A 20,111-nucleotide genomic window follows, 5' to 3' on the forward strand; every position below is an offset into this window, starting at 1 on the left:
GGCATATATTGGGATGGAGAGATGGAGCCGTGCCTTTTTCCTAGTAAACGATACAATTAAATGATAAGCAACTACTCTTAGAGTTTTAATAGTCAGAGTATGAATGCTAGAAAGTATCTCATAACAACATTAGCTGACTATTTAAGATTCACAATATAATAATGGTTTCATAATAAAAGAGAAAAATCGTCCAATCACACAGAATGTTTATCTCAATATTTTGAAAAGTTATATGTGAGCAATCCAGAACGCCAAATTATATAACATCAATCCACTTCACCGATTCAAGTTTTATGTGCATGAAAGTGAATTTGATTTTAAAGTTGACTTCAAAGAAATGACTTGTAGTAGTAGGGTATTTTATGTATCTGGTCTTCCTTGTACCCATGCCTTGGCTGCTGCCCGTACTCGGAAATTGGGTCCTTATGACTTCTGCTCAAGGTAACGATTTGTTCACATGTTGAATATATCTAACAAATTGGTCACATATTAAATCATTGTCTTTTTCAGATATTACTCAACTGAATCGTGGTTGAATGCATATGCGGAGACATGTTATCTAGTTTGTCATGAAGACATTGGAATATTCCCAAAAATATCAAGCAATGAGTGTGCCTAAAACCACCTATTAAGGTGAAGAAATTGAGGTCAATAACAAAGTGTAGTTCATCCCAAGGTGAGCCTCCTAAGGTTTAGAGATGATGCAGCTCATGTGGTGGTCAAGGTCATAACAGGACAACATGCAAAGTAGTGATGCATGCAACATCTACTGCAAGAGCATCATATGAGTCATTATCTCAACAACATGAGTCTTTTGCTTGAACTTGAATTTTTGATTATATGTGTGGTATTTTCTTAAGTCCTCTTAATGTTGAATAATTATATGAATAATTGTATTTTATGATTTTATGTGTGGCATTACATTTAGCTGGAACTTATAATTTTGGAAATTTTTTTGTTCAAGAAGATACTAAAGGTAAATGAATATAAAATTATTGTATGAAATGAATACACAATTATTATATGAAATGGGCTAAAGAACCTGGCATCTCAATGGGCTAAAGACAATATTGTATAAAATATCTGTTAATTATTGTATCGTAGGAAATTAATGTTGTTGAATAGTTGTATTATATGAAATATAGGTTAATTATTGTACATTTTGTTGTTGAATAATTGTATTGTATGAAATATGTGTTAAATATTGTAGATTTTATTGTTGAATATTTGTATTGTATGAAATTAATGATGTTGAAATAACTCACGCGTATTATAATAACTAACATGTATTGTAATAACTCACGCGTATTACAAAATAATTCACGAGTATTATAAAAACTCACGCGTATTGTAATAACTCACGCGTATTATAATAACACACGTGTATTAAAATAACTCACGAGTATTGTAATAACTCATGCGTATTGTAATAACTCACGCGTATTGCAATAACTAATGTGTATTGTAATAACTCGCACGTATTGCAATAACCCTCCATTCTATAATATTTTTACACATTATCACCAGCTCCAACGTATCTTGATATCAAGATTCCGTGTTGAATGGTCTGTTGGTAGTTGATGATGATGTATAAAATTCTTATAGATCATTGTGCTCCACGCTCAAACTTTGCCTCTATAATATTTTTGCACATTTGAACCAGCTCCAACAAACCTGATCAAGATTTCGTCTCGAAACCACTCGAATGGTTTGTTAGGAACTTGTTTAAATGTGTTAAAATCTTATAGATCATTGTGATCCATGCGGTGAAACTTTGTCTTTATATATAGAAGTGCAAAAAGGACATAAAAAGAAGAATATATTGTTTCAATAATGTTATTTTTACTCAAGCATATTGTAATAACATAGTGCAATAACTCACGCGTATTGCAATAACTCACGCATATTGTGATAACTAATGTGTATTGCAATAACTCACGAATATTGTGATAACTAATGTGTATTGCAATAACTCACGAATATTGTGATAACTAATGCGTATTGCAATAACTCAGGCATATTATATAATAAAAAGACTATCACATAAAAAACAATAGTATATCAATTAACAACAATTTATATATGTGTATATAATAATACTTAAAGTCAACAAGCACCATATTAATCAACATCATCAAATATATAATACACGTCATCATATATTTTCTCTCTCCTCTCTCCTCTCTCCTCTCTCCTCTCTCCTCTCTCCTCTCTCCTCTCTCCTCTCTCCTCTCTCCTCTCTCCTCTCTCCTCTCTCCTCTCTCCTCTCTCCTCTCTCCTCTCTACTCTCTCCTCTCTCCTCTCTACTCTCTACTCTCTACTCTCTACTCTCTACTCTCTAATTAAATTTTGTTTTCCATTACAAAATATATATATATATATTATATATATATATATATAATATATATATTATATATAATATATATATATATATATTATATATATATATAATAAATATAAATTATATATATATATATCCATACCATATATCACCTAAAAAAATTGTCTATATTAATATTAATTAAAGATGTAAACAATTTTTTTTTATTTTATAAATTCACCTATCTTCATACATTTTTTCTCTCATCATATATATATATATATATATATATATATATAATATTTTCTTTATAAGTAAAAATATTTTTTATGTTAATATAAAAATTAACTAATTGGTAATAAATATTAAATACAAAATATATATACATACACAAAATAATAAAATTATTTTAACAATCATTGGTCTAGTAGTTTAAGTGTTCACATTTTATGCTAAAGAATAGGGTTTGAATTCCAAAACATGTAAATTTATATTATCGAGAATGTATTTTTTTTACTATAATATATGGTGGCTTAACTTTTAAACAAATAATAAGCATCTGAAAGTGTGAGGTCAGAATTAGTGGTTAGTTTGACGAGCATTTGAAAGTGTGGTAACGAGATGGAGGTCGAGTGGTGGGTGGTTTGTCGAGTGTGAGGTCAGAATTAATCGTTAGTTTGACGAGCATTTGAAAGTGTGGTCACGAGATGGATTTCGGGTGGTGGGTGCTTTGTTGAATGTGAGGTCAGAATTAGTGGTTGGTATGACGAGCATTTAAAAGTGTGTGTTCACAAGATGGAGGTTGGGTGGTGGATGGTTTGTCGAGTGTGAGGTCGGAATTAGTGGTTGGTTTGTAGAGCATTTGAAAGTTTGAGGTCACGAGATGGAAGTCGGGTGGTGGGTGGTTTGTCGAGTGTGAAGTTTGAATTAATTATTGGTTTGACGAGTATTTGAAAGTGTGAGGTCACAAGATGAATATTGAGTGGTGGTTAGTGGTTGGTTTGACATTGAATAAGAAGTTTGTGATCAATTGGGATTGGTTGTTGATTTGTTAAAGTGGAATAAAAGAGATTTTAACTAATATTGGTGAGTGGTTTTTCGAGGGATAGAGACATATAAAAAAGTGTGAGTAACAAGATTAAGGTCAGTGCGTGATTTGCCGAGAGAATAAAGAGGCATATGAAAAAATGCGCCACAAGATGAGGGTCAATTGGAGGATTACTAGTTGAGTTTGATGAGATATAAATATATATATATATAATAATGCTTAAAGTCAACAAGTAACACATTAATCCACATCATCAAATATATAATCCACGTCATCATATATTTTCTCTCTCCTCTTTGTTACTCTCTCTTTCTTAATTAAATTTTGTTTTTCATTATAATATATATTATATATATATATATATATTATATATATATATTATATATATAATAAATATAAATTATATATATATATATATTTTCATACCATATATCATCTAAAAAATTATCTATATTAATTCAAAATGTAAACAATTTTTTTTATATATAAATTCACCTACCTTCATAATTTTTTATATTTATTTTATTTATATATATATGTAAACAATTTTGTTTTTATAAATGCACCTACTTTCAAAATTTAATATTTATTTGTTACCTTATATATATATATATATTATATTATTTTTTATCATTAATCTTATATAAATACATTTTATCTTTTATCATACATTTTTTCTCTCATCATATATAATATTTTCTTTATGAGTATAAATAATTTTTATATTAATATAAAAATTAACTAATTGTTAATAAATATTAAATACAAAATATATATATACACAAAATAATAAAATTATTTCAACGATCATAAGTGGTCTAGCGGTTTAAGTGTTCACATTTCATGTTGAAGACCAGGGTTTTAATCCCAAAACATGTAAATTTATATTTTCATGAATGTATTCTTGACTATAATATATGGTGACGCAACTTTTAAACAAATGATAGGTATCTGAAAGTGTGAGGTCAGAATTAGTGGTTGGTTTGACAAACATTTGAAAGTGTGATGTCACGAGATGGAGGTCGAGTGGTGGGTGGTTTGTCGAGTGTGAGGTCAGAATTAATGGTTGGTATGACGAGCATTTGAAAGTGTGAGTTCACGAGATGGAGGTCAGGTGGTGGATGGTTTGTCGAGTGTGAGGTCAAAATTAGTGGTTAGTTTGAAAAGCATTTGAAAGTTTGAGGTCACAAGATGGAGGTCGGGTGGGGGATGATTTGTCGAGTGTGAAGTTTGAATTAATTGTTGATTTGACGAGCATTTGAAAGTGTGAGGTCACGAGATGAATGTCGGGTGGTGGTTAGTCGTTGTTTTGACATTGGATAAGAAGTTTGAGATCAATTGGGATTGGTTGTTGATTTGTTAAAGTGGAATAAAAGAGAGGTTGACTATGATTGGTGAGTGGTTTATCGAGGGATAGAAGCATATAAAAAAGTGTGAGTCACAAGATTAGGGTCAGTGGGTGGTTTGTCAAGGGGATAAAGAGGCATATGAAAAATGTGAGTCACAAGATTAGCATCAACTGGAGGGTTAGTGGTTGAGTTTGGTGAGTGGTTTACCGAAGGGATAAAAAATGCATATGAAAAAGTGTCAGTCACAAGATGAGAGTCAATTGAGGGTTTAAGAGGGTGGAGAAGAGATAAAATATATGTTAATATTAAGTTTAAGATTAAACTTAATTTTATCTAAAATATTTATAAATAAATAATATTTTATATATATTCTTATCCGTGCAAATGTACGGAATTCATGTTATTTCACATAAAAAGACAATAGTATATCAATTAACAACAATTTACCCAAGGTTTTATAATTTGGTGGAATAACATGACTGCCCACTTCTTTCTCATAAAAATAATATTTCCTGATACCACATCTTTTAGATCAAGCTTAGTAGACAGGTACTCTAGATACATAAGTAAAAATATACCACAGTCCGTATATGATTTTGATTTTTGAACTTCTGTGTGGGAGTCTATTAAATTTAAAGTTGGTCAAGGTCATCTTAGGATACTTGACTTTTTCCACTTTAGACATTGCTTGGTGAAGAAAGTATGGAAGCATTTTATAGAGCGGTTTCATGAATTTTTCAAAACTTTCCCCCTTTTAAATAGATTGATCACAGTCATTGACATCAACACGTCCTTCTTGTAGACGCACTATGCACAATACCCAATGCGTCATTTCAAGGTTCATAAGGACATAAATGTCATTAACTTTACTCCATGTGAGCATATATATGTCCACCGAACCCTAGTAATATTCCAAAAGGCTTATATAAAAAAAAGTCTTCTAGATCATTAGTAAACTGTGCATAGTGTGTTGAGAACATACTAGCGAGATGACAATCAACGACTGTGAAATCCTTACTATATGTCCTAAGGAATTGGACAGTTCTTCTTCTTAGCAAAAAAACAGTTGGCATTAATCTCCTGCACAATACGCGTGAATTATACAATAAGTGTGATGGGCATTATACAATACACCACACCAATTTATTGAAGAATGAAGAATACTTGATCAGTGAGCCAACTATATTTTTTCAGCAATGTATTGAAGAATGAATAGTCTGTTTTGCTAGTATTGACCTCCACCAATTCAAATTCATCTTTTTTTCATCAAATTTGTCAACTTTTTCATCAAATCTGTCAACTTTTTTAACCGTTCAGGTTCAAATTTCATTAGAGGATCAACCTTGATTGTATCATTAACCTCCATTTATTTTTTCCAAAAGAGTTGGTGAAGGGAATAAGTAGTTTCGACACTAACCTCTTTCTCTTATATTGGATTTCACCATTCTTCACTTCCACCACATCCTCCTCCAACTCTAGAATGAGAGGTGCTAGGGTTGGGGAGTAATTAGTTTTTTCTTCCTCGTGACAGGTTTGGCAAGTTTGGGAGGAACATAATGAGAGGTGTTGGGGGGGAGGGCTAGGGGATTAAATAGTCTTCTCCTCATGGTAGGTTTAGGAGGAACTACATCTTCATTCTCTTCATGTTTTCTCATTCTCGAATCAAGTTCAAATAATGAATCATACAAATTACCTCTCATATCTTCAAACTCTTCCCCGCCATAAAGATCATTTTCAGACACTTCCATCTTTTTGACAAACTTACCATGTAGGGAAATGTGAAGATCAGAGGCGGTGCTCTTCTTGTTGGATTTGTACAGTAATATTCTTGGGCAGACAAGCTCATGCGCTTGTAGCATCATCCTCTCGGCAAGTTTGGGAATAGACGTTTTGATAACCTCATAGGTCCACACTTGGAAGGCTAGTGTGAAACTAAATACGGTATAAGAAACATTGACCTTCTTCCCCATGACTTCTTTCTTGTCTAGATATACCGACCTGACGTGTTCTAGGTCCTTGTTCAAACCCTTCAGGGTTGCTCTAAAGGACACATTTCCCATGGAAATTGGAGGAAAGTGTCGATGTCCTCGACCATGCAAAGGATTTTAATATTTATTTTACCTCTTTGGTTCAAGGAAGAAGAGGTAATGGAAAACTAAGAATACTAGACTCATCTTCCATGCATATTCCTTATTAGAGCAGGACATAAATCTTGACTGAAGGTCTGTATTTCTAACAATCATGTTACTGTTAAAATATTTAACCACAAAATGTGAACATTCTCCAACTTCATTGAAGATGTTTTGCATTAACCAAAGGTCAACATTCTCCAGCTTTATTGAAGATGTTTTCCAACGTAGGGAATCTCCCAAATTTGAGGCCCGTCACCAAGGCATACTACTTCATCCCAAATCACAACTCCTCTCCATTCACGAGACATCTACTTAAAATTTGAGTTTTTATTCCTGAAGAGTATTTAATGGATTATCGTTCCTGAGAACCATAGTCCTAGTGCTCCTTTAAATAAAAATCAGAATTGGGTTTGCTCTACCCTTTCCATTTTATCCATTGCAGCAAACTTGTTGGCAATATTTGACGGATTGATTTTTCATGATACCCTAGCAGCAAACTCAGGAATTATGGTTGACGCCATCTACAAAAAAGGAATAACAGTAAGTAAGTAAAAAACAAACAATGCGCGTGAAGGTGAATTACAATACGCGGACATTGCAATATGCAGACAGTATAATACGTGGACATTGCAAAACGTGGACATTGCAATACGTGGACATTATATAAACCCTAAACCATGCATACATAATAAGCACATTACAATACGCAGATATTACAATACGCGAATATTGCAATACACAAACATTATATAAACCTTAAACCATGCATGTAGAATAAGAACATTACAATACACGTGATGTAATACGCGTGAGTGAGGAACATTAAATAAACCCTAACCAACTCAAATAAGCAACATCAGAATATACATACATAAACGCTACATAAACCCTAAACAATAAGGATTATCCATCAGAATATACACATACGTACATGCAAAACTCTAAACGTCGGAATAAGAATACATAAATCCTAAACGCTAAACTCACCTAAATATAGGAATGACGAGACAGATGATAAGTCGAGACGGTGATGATGAGCAGCTAAAAATGGAGACGGATGATGAGTAGGGTTTCTTAGAGACGGATGATGGGTAGGGTTTCTCATAGACGGGGATGATTAGAGAGTCGAGGCGATGATGATATTATGTGTATTACATATTATGTGTATTACATAATAAGCATAATATGTAATATGCTTATTATATATTACGCGGTATGGAGGCAGTCACGTAATAGGTAATACACTTATTACATATTACGCGTATACATGTTACGCTTATTATGTAATACGCATATTACATGTTACGCTTATTATATATTACGCGGTAAGGAGACAGTCACGGGGGTAAGACAAACATTTCGTAGGCCGAAAGTATCATTTTTACAAAGTTTATCAAGCATTGGTCATTTTTCGAATTTGACTCATTATCAGAATCATTTCGTCAAATTTCCCGGCCTCTGTGCCCTCTCACAAAAAAAATAATAAATCATTACTCCTCCCTCTAGAGGACGCATAAGCCCATCTCTTTTGATTCCTACTATATAAAAAAATAAATATTTTTTTCTTGGAAAAACGGTTAAAACCATTTCATTAAAATCCCAAAAGTGTGAGGGTCAGAAATCAAAGCTAGACAAACTCTATCTATGATTAAGGATGACTAAAATATATATATATTATTATTATTAGTGTAAAGAGACTATTTTATTTTAAAATATTAAAATATAGATACAGTAGACTGCCTATAAAGTAATAACGTTGGGTCAGCTAAAAAATATTATATTATCGAAATATTATTTAATCGATAAAGTAATAATTTATTATTTTACATGCATAATAATAAAATATAATTTTATTAAATGTTGTTGAATTTCAAAATTCAAATTCTATATAGCGGGGGTTCATTTATTTTATAAGTTGTTAAAGTATAATCAATTGTAAAACTTTTTATATTCTCAAAGTTATTTAATATGTACAGTAAATTGTGTAATATCCTATGTTGTAAGATGATTTTCATTTCAAAATATTTATCTTCAAGTACATACATACAATACACAATCTTCTACTACTCTTCTATCTTCTTTCTTCTTTCTTCTCTTCTTAATCAATCTTATACTACTATCTTCTTTTTTGTTGTATTAATCTCTAATGGTTTCCCATCTCAAATGGGTGAAACATACAACCATGACATGTGAAATGCGTAAAGTTTGTGCGAGTATAAAAGCAAGAATTCAGCTTCGTCTCAAAAAAAGCTACAAAATTGAGTTTCTGAAAAATTTAATATCCAAATTAGTCAAGCGACAATATCGAATACAATTAAGGGGTCATCGAAATATCTCTCGGTTGATTTGACGAAACCTGATTCCAAACAACACAAATCCGCAAAGTTTTCAAATCTAGAAAAGGCTTTATATGAATGAATTCTTCAACATCAAGAGCGGGTAAATATATTGGGAGAGTTAATTCAAGAGAAGGAAAAAGATTTTATGTAAATATTGTATGGTGATAATGGTCTAGAGTTTGATTACTCTCTTGGTTGGGTGGAGAGGTTTAAATCTCGGCATGGTATCAAGTCCTTTAGGCGTTTTGGCCAAAGCGGGTCTGTCATTATGGGAGATGTGGATAGCAACTTGCCAACAATAAGAGATAAAATAAGCTTGTTTGCCATGAAAGATATTTTCAATATTGATGAAACTGGGTGGTTTTATAGATTACAAGTTGATCATTCATTGGCTACGAAACAACTTGAGGGAAGAAAAAATGACAAAGAAAGAATGACAATAGACATTTATTGCAATGAAGATGGGTCAGAGAAAATGCCATTATGGATCATCGGTAAGTTTGTGAAACCACGTTGCTTCAAAAACGTTAATTTACAAAGTTTAAATTGTCAATATCGTGCCAAAAATGAGCGTGGATTACTGGAGTATTGTTTGAAAATTTTGTTCGATGGTTCGACAAAAAAATGGATGAACGAAAAGTTTTATTGGTTATAAGAGCATTTAAGATGCATTATCGTCGCATATTTTATCGTTCAATTTTAGAGGGTTTTGAGACTGGAGAAACAAATCTAGAGAAGATCAATGTTCTAGATGCAATCAACATTGCTATCTCAGCTTGGATGAACGACGTTAAGAATACCACAATTGCAAATTGCTTTCAACATTATAAACTTTGTTCGGTAGAAAATGTGGTTTCACAGCTTTTAGAAGAAGAAGACGTTAGAGAATTGTGGTCAACAATAAAGTAGTTACATTATCGTAACGCAATAAATGTGGATCAACTCTTGGATTATTTGGGTGAAAATGACACGTCCGAGATTTTTACTAATGAAAAAATCATTAAGGGTCTTAGAGAAAACAATCAAGATGAAGACAATGAGGATGATAGTCGTATTTTGGAGCCTATTTCTCGCAAAGAAGCAATTAGAGCAGCAATTAAACTTAATGGTTTACTCCTGTAATATGATAGAAGCACTCCACAACTTCATAAAGCTTTGCAAAAATTGAGGTATGAGATTCAAATGAATATAAATTTTTATATAAAGCAGACAACGGTGAACTCGTATTTCATTAAGACACTCTGAATTATTAAAAAAATAGAATATTATTATTTTATATCAGTTGGGACTTATACGCGCCAAAAAGTTATATTACTTTAAATGAATTTAAAAATATTTTTAAATAATGTTGATTGATTGTCTAATTTAATTAGTATTTTAAAAAATGTGATAATTATAATTTTTCCATATAAATGTTAAAGAGGTTTATTCAAATAAAATTGTAAATAATCAAATATGTGATGTCGCAATTCAAAAGTATTCTCAAGATGTAAGATGTGGACAAGATTACAATAATTCTCCAACGTAAAGAATATAAAATAATAATAATAATAAAGTAAAAAGATTTTGAATTGATTGAAAAAGGAAATCAATTGTATATACAGGATTCACTATGGAAAGAAACATAATTTAATAACATAATTGAGATATTGATCCATCTGCATCTGTCAATTACCATTAATAATGTCCCCTGTCCAGGGAGCCCGGGGCAATGACGGCAGATCATTAGAAACAACAGGAGGAACGCAAATAGTTTCTGACACGATGGGTAGATCATCAAGAAGTGATATTATTTCATCAGAATAAATGTCGTCGGAATAAAAATGAGATGTCGTCGGGGGCGGCAGATCGAGAGTAAAGGGTTGATAACGAGCATTATTTTATGAATTATAAAGATTTGAGAAACTTTGTTGCTGCTGCGATTTGAGGAACTCTATTTTGGAATTGATGATCTGAAGCTTTGTTGCGATTTGGTCGGAAATAATCTTCAAAGAATTTGAGGACAAACCATTAACCAACGATAAAATAGAGTCTCTATTCCAAGAACAAGGCCGTGGACTTGTTCGTCGTCGAAATTGATCGGTTGTTCCTCTGACTCCTCTGACTCCAACTCCGGTCTTATTATTATTAAGTAATTTAGATCGGTGTTCCTTGTATCGCCTGAGAATGGGTTTGAGTTGGTTAGGATTTTCTGGCCAAGTCTCCACTTCTCTTCCGTCGGCCGAGAAAGATAAGATGCACAAATCAACGCTACACAGCGTAGATAATTCCGAAGCTTTCTTCTTCACGTTCTTCAACATAGTAGACGAACAAGCTTTCACCATTTTCGATCGATCGATCCTTCCTTCTCGTACGAGTAGAGAGTAAAGGAGCTATATCAAGGTCTTAATATGTTTTCTTATTATTACCGCTTATTTGTATTTAAACTTAAACTAACCTAATCAACTAAACAACCCAAACCTAATAATTAGCCCAGCCCAGCCCAATTAATTAATTATTTTCTCGCTTGCTTAATCACCACGCCACTCACGCGTTTTTTTTTTTTTTTATTTATTTCTTCCCCTATTCTATTATATCTAATTATATTATTTAATGTATATATGGAAGGAAATCAATTATACATAACATAATTTGTTATCATTGTGATTAGAAAAAAGATTTTGATATTTAATTAGTTTTTATCTTTCATTCTGTGACTTTAATAATTATTGATTAAATAATTATAATAATTTTAAAATCAAAAGCTGGAATAGCTCAGTTGGTTAGAGCGTGTGGCTGTTAACCACAAGGTCGGAGGTTCAAGCCCTCCTTCTAGCGAGTTTTTTTTACTTTTTCTCCATTTGAAATTATAACTTATAAACTCTTCTTTGGATTACTTCACAAATTCCCTTGAAAACAATTCCTTTTTATTTTATTTTCATAAAACTAAGATCTGCATAAGCACATAAGAACTTATTCTTTTTATAAATTGAAAACCTTATTTTCTTCTACAAAGCTTATAGTAAGTAACAGTTTAGCTAGATCATATTACAATACAAAATGTAAAGAAAACTAAGATCTGCATAAGCACATAAAAACTTTATTCTTTGAAAGACTTATTTTCTTCTACAAAGCTTATAGTAACAGTTTAGCTATCATATTACAATACAAAATGTAAAGAAAGTTCCCAACAGGTAATATAACTTGTTATTGGTCGCTTGGGCAAAGTAAGTATACAAGGTTTTCTTCACCCAATAAACAATCCAAGCGATGGAAGAAACAGGGAGTAACAATTAGCATTATAGATAATACAAAACTTTAAAAAAAGCATTATCCGACATATTCCAGCATTTAATTCTTGCACTTCTGTTTCGGCTTAAGGTTCACCAGAAGTTTCATCTTTTTTCACTTTCTTCTCTTCAATCAAAGGCTTTTTGAGAGACTCGTCAGTTACCACTGCAGGATCCTCGCTATCCTCTATTACTCTACCCTTTCCATGGATATAGATCCCTGTTCATGTATAGATATTGATTAATACTCATTGTTCATCAATAGTTTCTAAATAATCTGATCATGATCATTGTAATACTCATTGAAGCAACAAAACTGGATCATGATCCAAAGAATAAGATTATACCAAAGCAAATAAAAATCACTTTCAATTTTAAGATTCACATAAATTGTGACAAAAATACTAGTTTATTTATCTTGTTTTATCAAGAAATAAACGCGCTAAAATGAAATTTTACCTGTGAACCATGTTATGGCGGCCAGAAAGAGAACAGATGTTAAAATAAGAGATGTGATCCTCCAGTTGTTAGTATGATCCTGAAGAATGATATCCCAAAATGAACTTCATTATACTTTTTCAATAGATAATAACAAAAAAAACTAGAAAACCATATATATACATACCTGAAGAATTCCAACAAGTGGTGACCAAGGCACAAATACATTAATTGCAATGGTAGATATAGCCATTGACATTGGTCTCAGACTTGGTTTTACACATTGAAGAGTAATGTAATTTACTGGTCCCTACGAAACGCCAAAATACAATATTTCAGTGCAAAACCCCATTGTATTCGAAAAGTGAACTCTAGATCAGATAAAACTAAAAAGAATAAGTGAGCAAAAATTACCTGCACAGAAAACACAAATAGCTCGCCAATTGAGAAAAGAACCACAAAAGTGTAGACTCCTTTGGAACAGAAGGCGGCGAAGCAAAAGATAGCACCCAAAAAGGTTGCTGTTGAGAGGAGCTGCAAAAGGGAAAGAATAAAATAAAATATATACATTTGAAGGTTCCAAATTCCAATTGTGAGATGACCCCTATTATTTGAATTCTAAGTCATTTGGAAGATTTAGGCCTTGTTTGATACGGGTTATTTCCAAATTACTCTTACTTTATTTTGGTCGTTTTACCAAATAACCCAAAATAATAAAAAGACAATTTTGGTTATTTTACTTTATATCATTGTGTATCAAGAAAGTACCTTAAAAGCATTGGAGATTGTGGAAGACATACGACCAAGAACATAACCTCCAGCTACAGTTCCAACCACCCCACCAACAACCGTAATCCCTCCAAAAACAACTCCTGCATTATTCTGCCAAAAGGCGGAAGAAAATATTATTCAAATAGTATTTTTACTTATAAGCCATTTATGTAATCATAATTAAGTATGAAACATACAATTCCATAGACATAACCAGCTCTAGGTCCCCAGTATAAATATGCATCTATGACGAAATTGTATGCGATGTAACCTGCATGAAGTCATTGATGAAAGAAGAGTGATTATGTAGAAATGAATAGTAGACAATTTGTGACAATGCAGATGTCCTAATAATCTTATCACAAGAAGAAGATTTTAATGAACAAAAAATTACCCAGAATGTTCACCACATAAACCCTTTCTCGGAAAAGCGCTTTCACATCTTGCAAAAACCTACCATAAGATAAGATTGATTCTTTTTCTTTAATATGCATTTCTACACTACATGAAATGAAATGTCAAAGCGTAATATGAGATGAGAATTGGTAGTGTGATTTTGAAATAAACCTTCGGTTTACTGCATTCTCATTCTTGGGTACTTTGCTAACATTAATAGCTGCAGCATCTGTACAAAAATATGATTCATCCAGTTATTACATGGAAACACAAAGAATAACAATTGTCTAGAACAGGTGAGGGTAAAAAGATCTAAACTCATCGTAAATTTAGGCCTTAAAATAGTGAAAAAAAATGATAAAAAGTTTGGTATAATTGATTTTCTACCATTAAGAGCATACCTTTCACTTCCAAGGTAGATGTTCCCTCAGATGTTATTTCTTTTCTTGAAATAGGAGTAAAATCTGCAATTGACAAAATACCAAAAGTGAGAGAAAGTTCTAGCAGATGAAGCATAAAAGAACAGAACTTTGGATACACCTTTCAAGTGTGTAGGTTTCATTAAGAAGCCTATAATAGCAAATGGGAGCATTATAATGGCTTCTCCAAAGAATGCAGAACGCCAACCAAAATGATTCCCTACCTACAAACCATATATGAAAGGATTGATAAGTGAGAATTGGACAAATTATCTACACTAATAAAGGATTGTAGGATCTGGTGTTTGCTAAAATGAGTTGTGAACAAAGTGAAGGATTTCCCCTTTGAAGTGCTTGGCAGAGAAGTCCCAAGTCACAGGCAGGATAGCGTGCACTAAAGTCTAAGAGTAAAAACAATATCTCAAAAAACAAAAAAAATTGTCCAATTCAAATGCTATTTGCCAATATTAAATATCTATATGCATTTACATGTGACAACTGAAATAATGGATGGAGCAAAAAGTATTTGTTGGGTAAAATAACAGCTACTATGACATTATGACATGTAACTTACAAAATATAAAACCTTTTACTACAAACAAGTGACAAAATGAGTCAAGTGGAGGTTTATAATGTATAACAAAATGATACGTCAAAAGAATATATGAACTTACAAATCCACCATAGGCATAGCCCAAAGCAACTCCAGATGGTACACACATGTAAAACGTCCCAAGCCACATTGATCTCTGATGTAGAACATGTTAGGTAGGTCATTATCAGAACAAATTTTATCCATGAAACTGTGAATCAACATTTTTAATTGAATGTAGGATATGGAACACGTCATGCATATATCTTATCTTGATTTTGGAAGAAACCAAACTAGATTAAATTCCATAATGCATACAACAGTTGTCTGGCTTGTCATGGATCAAATATTAGGTAGTGCATACAAGAAGTGAAAGGGATAAAACCTTAGCAGATGGAGCATTTTCATTAATAAATGGAGCAGCCAGACTCATAAAAGAAGCTTCTCCAGTGCCTACTAGCCTGAACAGATCATGAAAAAGGAAGACTGAAAAAGAATACTGATAGGAAAATAACATATAATGAGAAAACAACTTAAACGCTTTTAAAGCGAAACAATAAGCCTACAGAATCCTAAATCAAAGACTATTGTGAAGATGTAGTTCAAATAGACCTACATTCGGCAGAAAGCGAGAGACAGGAAACTAAATGATAATCCACAACCAGCAACAGCAAAACACCACGTGGCTAATCCAATTGCGATTAGCCTAGAAGAATTAACACTGCAAAAAAAATGATACCAGAAATATTGTGTTAATTGGGCAGAAGCAGAAGCTAAAAAATGAGAATTCTGGTTCCAGTTCAAGCGTCAGAATGTAACAAGCAAAATATTAAATATCTCATATTGCAATTTGCAGTCACTAATCTCAATAAACAAAACAAAGCCTCCAATTTTTCTACTAAGTCCAACACAAAGCATCAACTGAAATTTAACCAAATATGGAACTACTCAAGTTAATTTGACCTTTATTTTAAGCAAGAATTTATAACTTGTAGTTAATACTTCATTATTGCAATGCTATACAGTAATGGTCAGTGGCTGCATGGAACTGATTCAAGCACGCCAAAAACCAATGTTTTGTATTAATGATTAGCGGTTGCATGAAACTGATTATAGAAAAAGTGAGTCTAAGAGGCTGATAAAAAATAGAAAAACAAACACAATATTTTAATGGAGATAAGAACTTGAGACTACAATGGAAGATACAAAGATAGACCAATACAAAATGTGGAACATAACATGCATCACCTCTTTGACAGGGATGCAAACAGAGGAGATGCCAAAAGAATTCCAATTGAGAAAGCAGAAGATAGAATACCATCTTGAAAGTTGCTCAGCTTAAAAGCATCCCTATGAACATGCACAGACAAGTTAATTAAGTGAATAAGCAAAGAAAAAGAGGACATTAAACACATATGATTTAGGTGAAACTCAAAGGTTTATAGCTAGGTCATGGTAAATCTATGTTGAAGAAATATTATAAAGATTTTGTAGACAAGCCAAGAAGAACCAATATAGATGGAACAGTGGTTTACAGCTTTAAGAAGTGTCTGGTTCATATAGTTTAGAAAAAATGAATTTCACAAGGAAGATTATCCGTTGTATATACAAAATTCCATTAAAATAAACCCGCTGACGAAAATTTGTATGTTCATATAGCAACTTTCATATAAAAAAATTGCATTTGCCGAAGAAATTGCATCATCTAATGAAATCAAATTAAGACAAGTAATCCTTGTAAATAGACTTACACTATTGCCTGATTCACAACTTTGCTTGCTATCAATCCACGATCCACATAAGTTAACAAGTTGACAACACAGAAGACAACAAGTAGCCTGCATCATAAAAGGTAAAACAAAATATTATCAAGAAAGTTTCCATAATGATCAAGTCCATAAAAAGAAGTTAGCAATAATGATAAATTGCGACATTAGGAAATAGTTTAACCAGTAACCAGCACACTTGCAGCTTCAAATACATTTCAAATAGATTCAACAAAGTTAAAGTAAAGCCTTAGTGCTTTTATGATCCAGCAAACTTTCATGAATCGATTGGATAAGAGACTTCCAGGATGATCGAAAGAAACACAGTCACTGTTCTTAGTCTGAATAATTTATTTATAAAGAATATAAATTGTGAAAACGCACGTCTGAGGAGTGAACTTAGAAGATTTGGAGGTTGACAAGTCGCCTGAATCTTTCGCCATAACCGCCTTGGTCATCTTCAAAATCGAAACAGTCACCTTTGCCGTGCTACTACTGATTACAAGAAGAAATGTAGCAGTTCCTCTCTCATCATGATTCAGTAGAAATGTAGGTAGATTTATACGATTTTCACTAGATTGAATGAGAAGACTGTTATTCGAACTTTACGTTGTTTGCTGAGCTTTCATTTTCCTCCTCCCTTTCTTATGGCTCCATAATAATAATACTAAGAAGAACAATTTGTATTTTCATAGCTAAAGACGTCGTCTCTGTACTTCATCCATCAACAGTCCAAGACGGGGAAACCGCCATTACTGGATTTTTTAGAGGGGTTGTTTCCGTTGTAGGCGAGAACATAACAAATAAGCCCTTTAAGTTCATTTTACTTCTCAATCAAGCTCTTCAAATCAATTTATTTTCATTCATGTCCTTTGATTTCAAAAAACTACTTAATTTTACACTCTCTATTTTTTGGTGCGTCTCACCCCGACCCTTCGGTTTAATTTTTTTTTAAATTAAGGAGAACTAGCATGACACCCCACAATCATGGTCTCTCGTTTCAACTCAAATCAGAAGTTGTAATTGAACTCGTAACGTTTTGATCTTTTTAATATACATGTCTTCTACCCCTAGACTCATTTGGTGGGTTTATTCGATTTTATAATATAAGAATGATGATAAATAAATTAAAAAAAACAGGAGTGATGTGAACATATTTTAACTATTTTTGGGTGAAAACTTGTAAGGGTTCACAATTTTATTAAAAAAAAGTTTTTAGTGTTTTGAAATTAATTCTAACAATTGTGACATACGTATTGTTAACATGTATGGAATATTTTGATAAATTAAATGAATTATACTTTGAATTTTACGTTTAATTTTTACTTGAGAATAAGATCTTTCGGATTAGATTCACTGAATTCAATTTGTTCCTCGTAATTTTAACTTTTAATCAAATGAAATAGCTATCAATTTTGTTGTTATTCTATAATTTTCTTTCTTCTATGTTATGCTTCTTAACAAATTCATATTAAATAAGTTTTAAGTTGTTTTTGTATGTTTTAAAAGTTGACGTGCTTATTATATTTTTGACGGAATTTCAGAATGTTTTTATTTTATTTACTCTATTTTTGGACTAATTAACTGATTAGTTCTGAAAATGATGTAACAAAAGAAGGAAATTTCCCATCAGTTTTATATCATTTTCAAGTATTGGTTTCATTGATTGAGACTTTGAGTTGAATGTTTACATTTTCAGAAAGAAAAAAAGAGAGAGAGTTAATGTTTACATAATTATATTCCAATTATTCCATCAAAAAACATTATTTGGTTTCATCTTTCTCGGTAAAAGAAAAAAGAAAAAAGAAAAGATGAAGCTGGTTTAGTTTGGAGTTATTTTGATCAAATTATTAAATTTGTAATAATATTCCAAGAACATCTCAATTATCAACCTATCAATTTTGTCCTTACTAAAATTATGTTAATAATTTCATTTAATGTAACCTTATCTTTCACATTAAATCTAACCAAGTTGGAGAAACTTCACTACAAATCATAATCTAATCAATTTGATTTAGCAAAATTAAATTTATTTATTTTCAGAAAATTTTGTTATTTTAGTTTCTAATATATATATAATATAATAATGTTTAAATTTAAAATGTTGATGACATAAGATATGGATATAAGTTATACCAAATGACTTTTATTTAATTATTATTTTTTATTTAATAAATATATATAATATATATATTAAAAATTAATGAATACATAATTAATTATTTAACTTAAAAAATAATATATGAAAATTCATTTATTTTTTTAACACAATTTATTTTATAATATATAATTACATATAATATGATCTATTTAAATAAAAAATATATATTATTTGTCACATTTATATATATATAATATTAATTATTTTATAATATATATAATTATATATATATATAATAATTTATTTAATTAAAAAATTATTATTTATCACTTTTTATATTAAATAAAGAGGAGTGATAGGGAGAGAGAATTTGGGAGAAAGAATGGGGGAGGGAATGACGTGGGGTTGAGAAAATAGAAAAGTGGAAGAAAAGAGATAAATTATTTGATTTTTTTAGCCAAATTCTCTCTCCCAATCATTTTTTTAAATAAATTATTATTTTAATATTTTTTAATTTAATTTTTTAATTTTTTTAATATTATTTCACAATAAATTTTTATTTTTAATAAATAGTTATATATATCAATAATTTTATTTGTATTAATTATTTTATAATATATATATTAAAAATGAATGAATGTATAATTAATTATTAAACTTAAAAATAATATATATATATATATATAATCATTAATCTTTTTAACTCTATTTTATTATTATATATATATATATAATTTTATTTGTATTAATTATTTTATAATATATATAGTATATATATAAAAACTTATTTAAATAAATAAAATTTATTATTTATCACTTTATATATATATAATTATATTTGTATTAATTATTTTATAATATATATAATTATATATTATGTATATAATGGCCTATTTAAATAAAAAATGATTAGTTCTTACATTTTTATTTATAATATACTTAATAAATAAAATTAGTAATTCATATATATATATATAATAAATCTTAGTGAAAAAAATAATAAAATTTTAATTTTAATATATTAAAATAATAAATATTTATTAAATATTTAAAAAATACAAATATCATATTAGTTATATAAAATTATAAATATAAATCAAAAATTTTAATTGTTCTAGTAGTTGAAGTGTTCATGTCAAAGAGTATGGTTCAAATTTATTAAGCACAATTT

At 30.7% G+C, this 20,111-nt stretch overlaps 2 protein-coding genes, 1 non-coding gene and 1 pseudogene across 4 annotated transcripts; 2 read left to right on the forward strand and 2 right to left on the reverse strand.

Moving 5' to 3' along the window:
• The first annotated feature begins 8,995 nt into the window (after positions 1-8,995).
• Positions 8,996-10,433, forward strand: LOC124915824 (annotated as a pseudogene).
• Positions 10,434-11,068: 635 nt separating this feature from the next.
• Positions 11,069-11,512, reverse strand: LOC124915825 (agamous-like MADS-box protein AGL53). Its single transcript, XM_047456574.1, has one exon. The coding sequence runs from the start codon at positions 11,510-11,512 to the stop codon at positions 11,069-11,071; it is 444 nt and encodes a 147-aa protein (XP_047312530.1).
• Positions 11,513-11,931: 419 nt separating this feature from the next.
• TRNAN-GUU lies at positions 11,932-12,005 on the forward strand. Its single transcript has one exon. It is a non-coding gene; the product is annotated as a tRNA-Asn (tRNA).
• A 242-nt stretch (positions 12,006-12,247) lies between these two features.
• LOC124914187 (probable sphingolipid transporter spinster homolog 2) lies at positions 12,248-17,476 on the reverse strand. Of its 2 annotated transcripts, none has more exons than XM_047454686.1 (16): positions 17,224-17,476; positions 16,825-16,911; positions 16,322-16,423; positions 15,690-15,794; positions 15,459-15,534; positions 15,156-15,230; positions 14,603-14,705; positions 14,464-14,526; positions 14,234-14,282; positions 14,061-14,119; positions 13,864-13,937; positions 13,664-13,777; positions 13,310-13,429; positions 13,083-13,205; positions 12,917-12,995; positions 12,248-12,677 (listed from the first exon to the last, which is right to left on the reverse strand). In XM_047454686.1, exons 1-16 carry the CDS (start codon positions 17,295-17,297, stop codon positions 12,544-12,546), a joined length of 1,437 nt encoding a protein of 478 aa, XP_047310642.1. In that variant the 5' UTR covers positions 17,298-17,476; the 3' UTR covers positions 12,248-12,543. The 2 variants fall into 2 exon arrangements, with proteins under 2 accessions (XP_047310642.1, XP_047310641.1); XM_047454685.1 differs by having other exon boundaries at positions 14,234-14,291; positions 17,224-17,473.
• Between the last annotated feature and the right edge of the window lie 2,635 nt (positions 17,477-20,111).

The sequence above is a fragment of the Impatiens glandulifera genome, chromosome 9 (genome assembly GCF_907164915.1).
Source record: "Impatiens glandulifera chromosome 9, dImpGla2.1, whole genome shotgun sequence".
Lineage (NCBI taxonomy): Eukaryota > Viridiplantae > Streptophyta > Magnoliopsida > Ericales > Balsaminaceae > Impatiens > Impatiens glandulifera.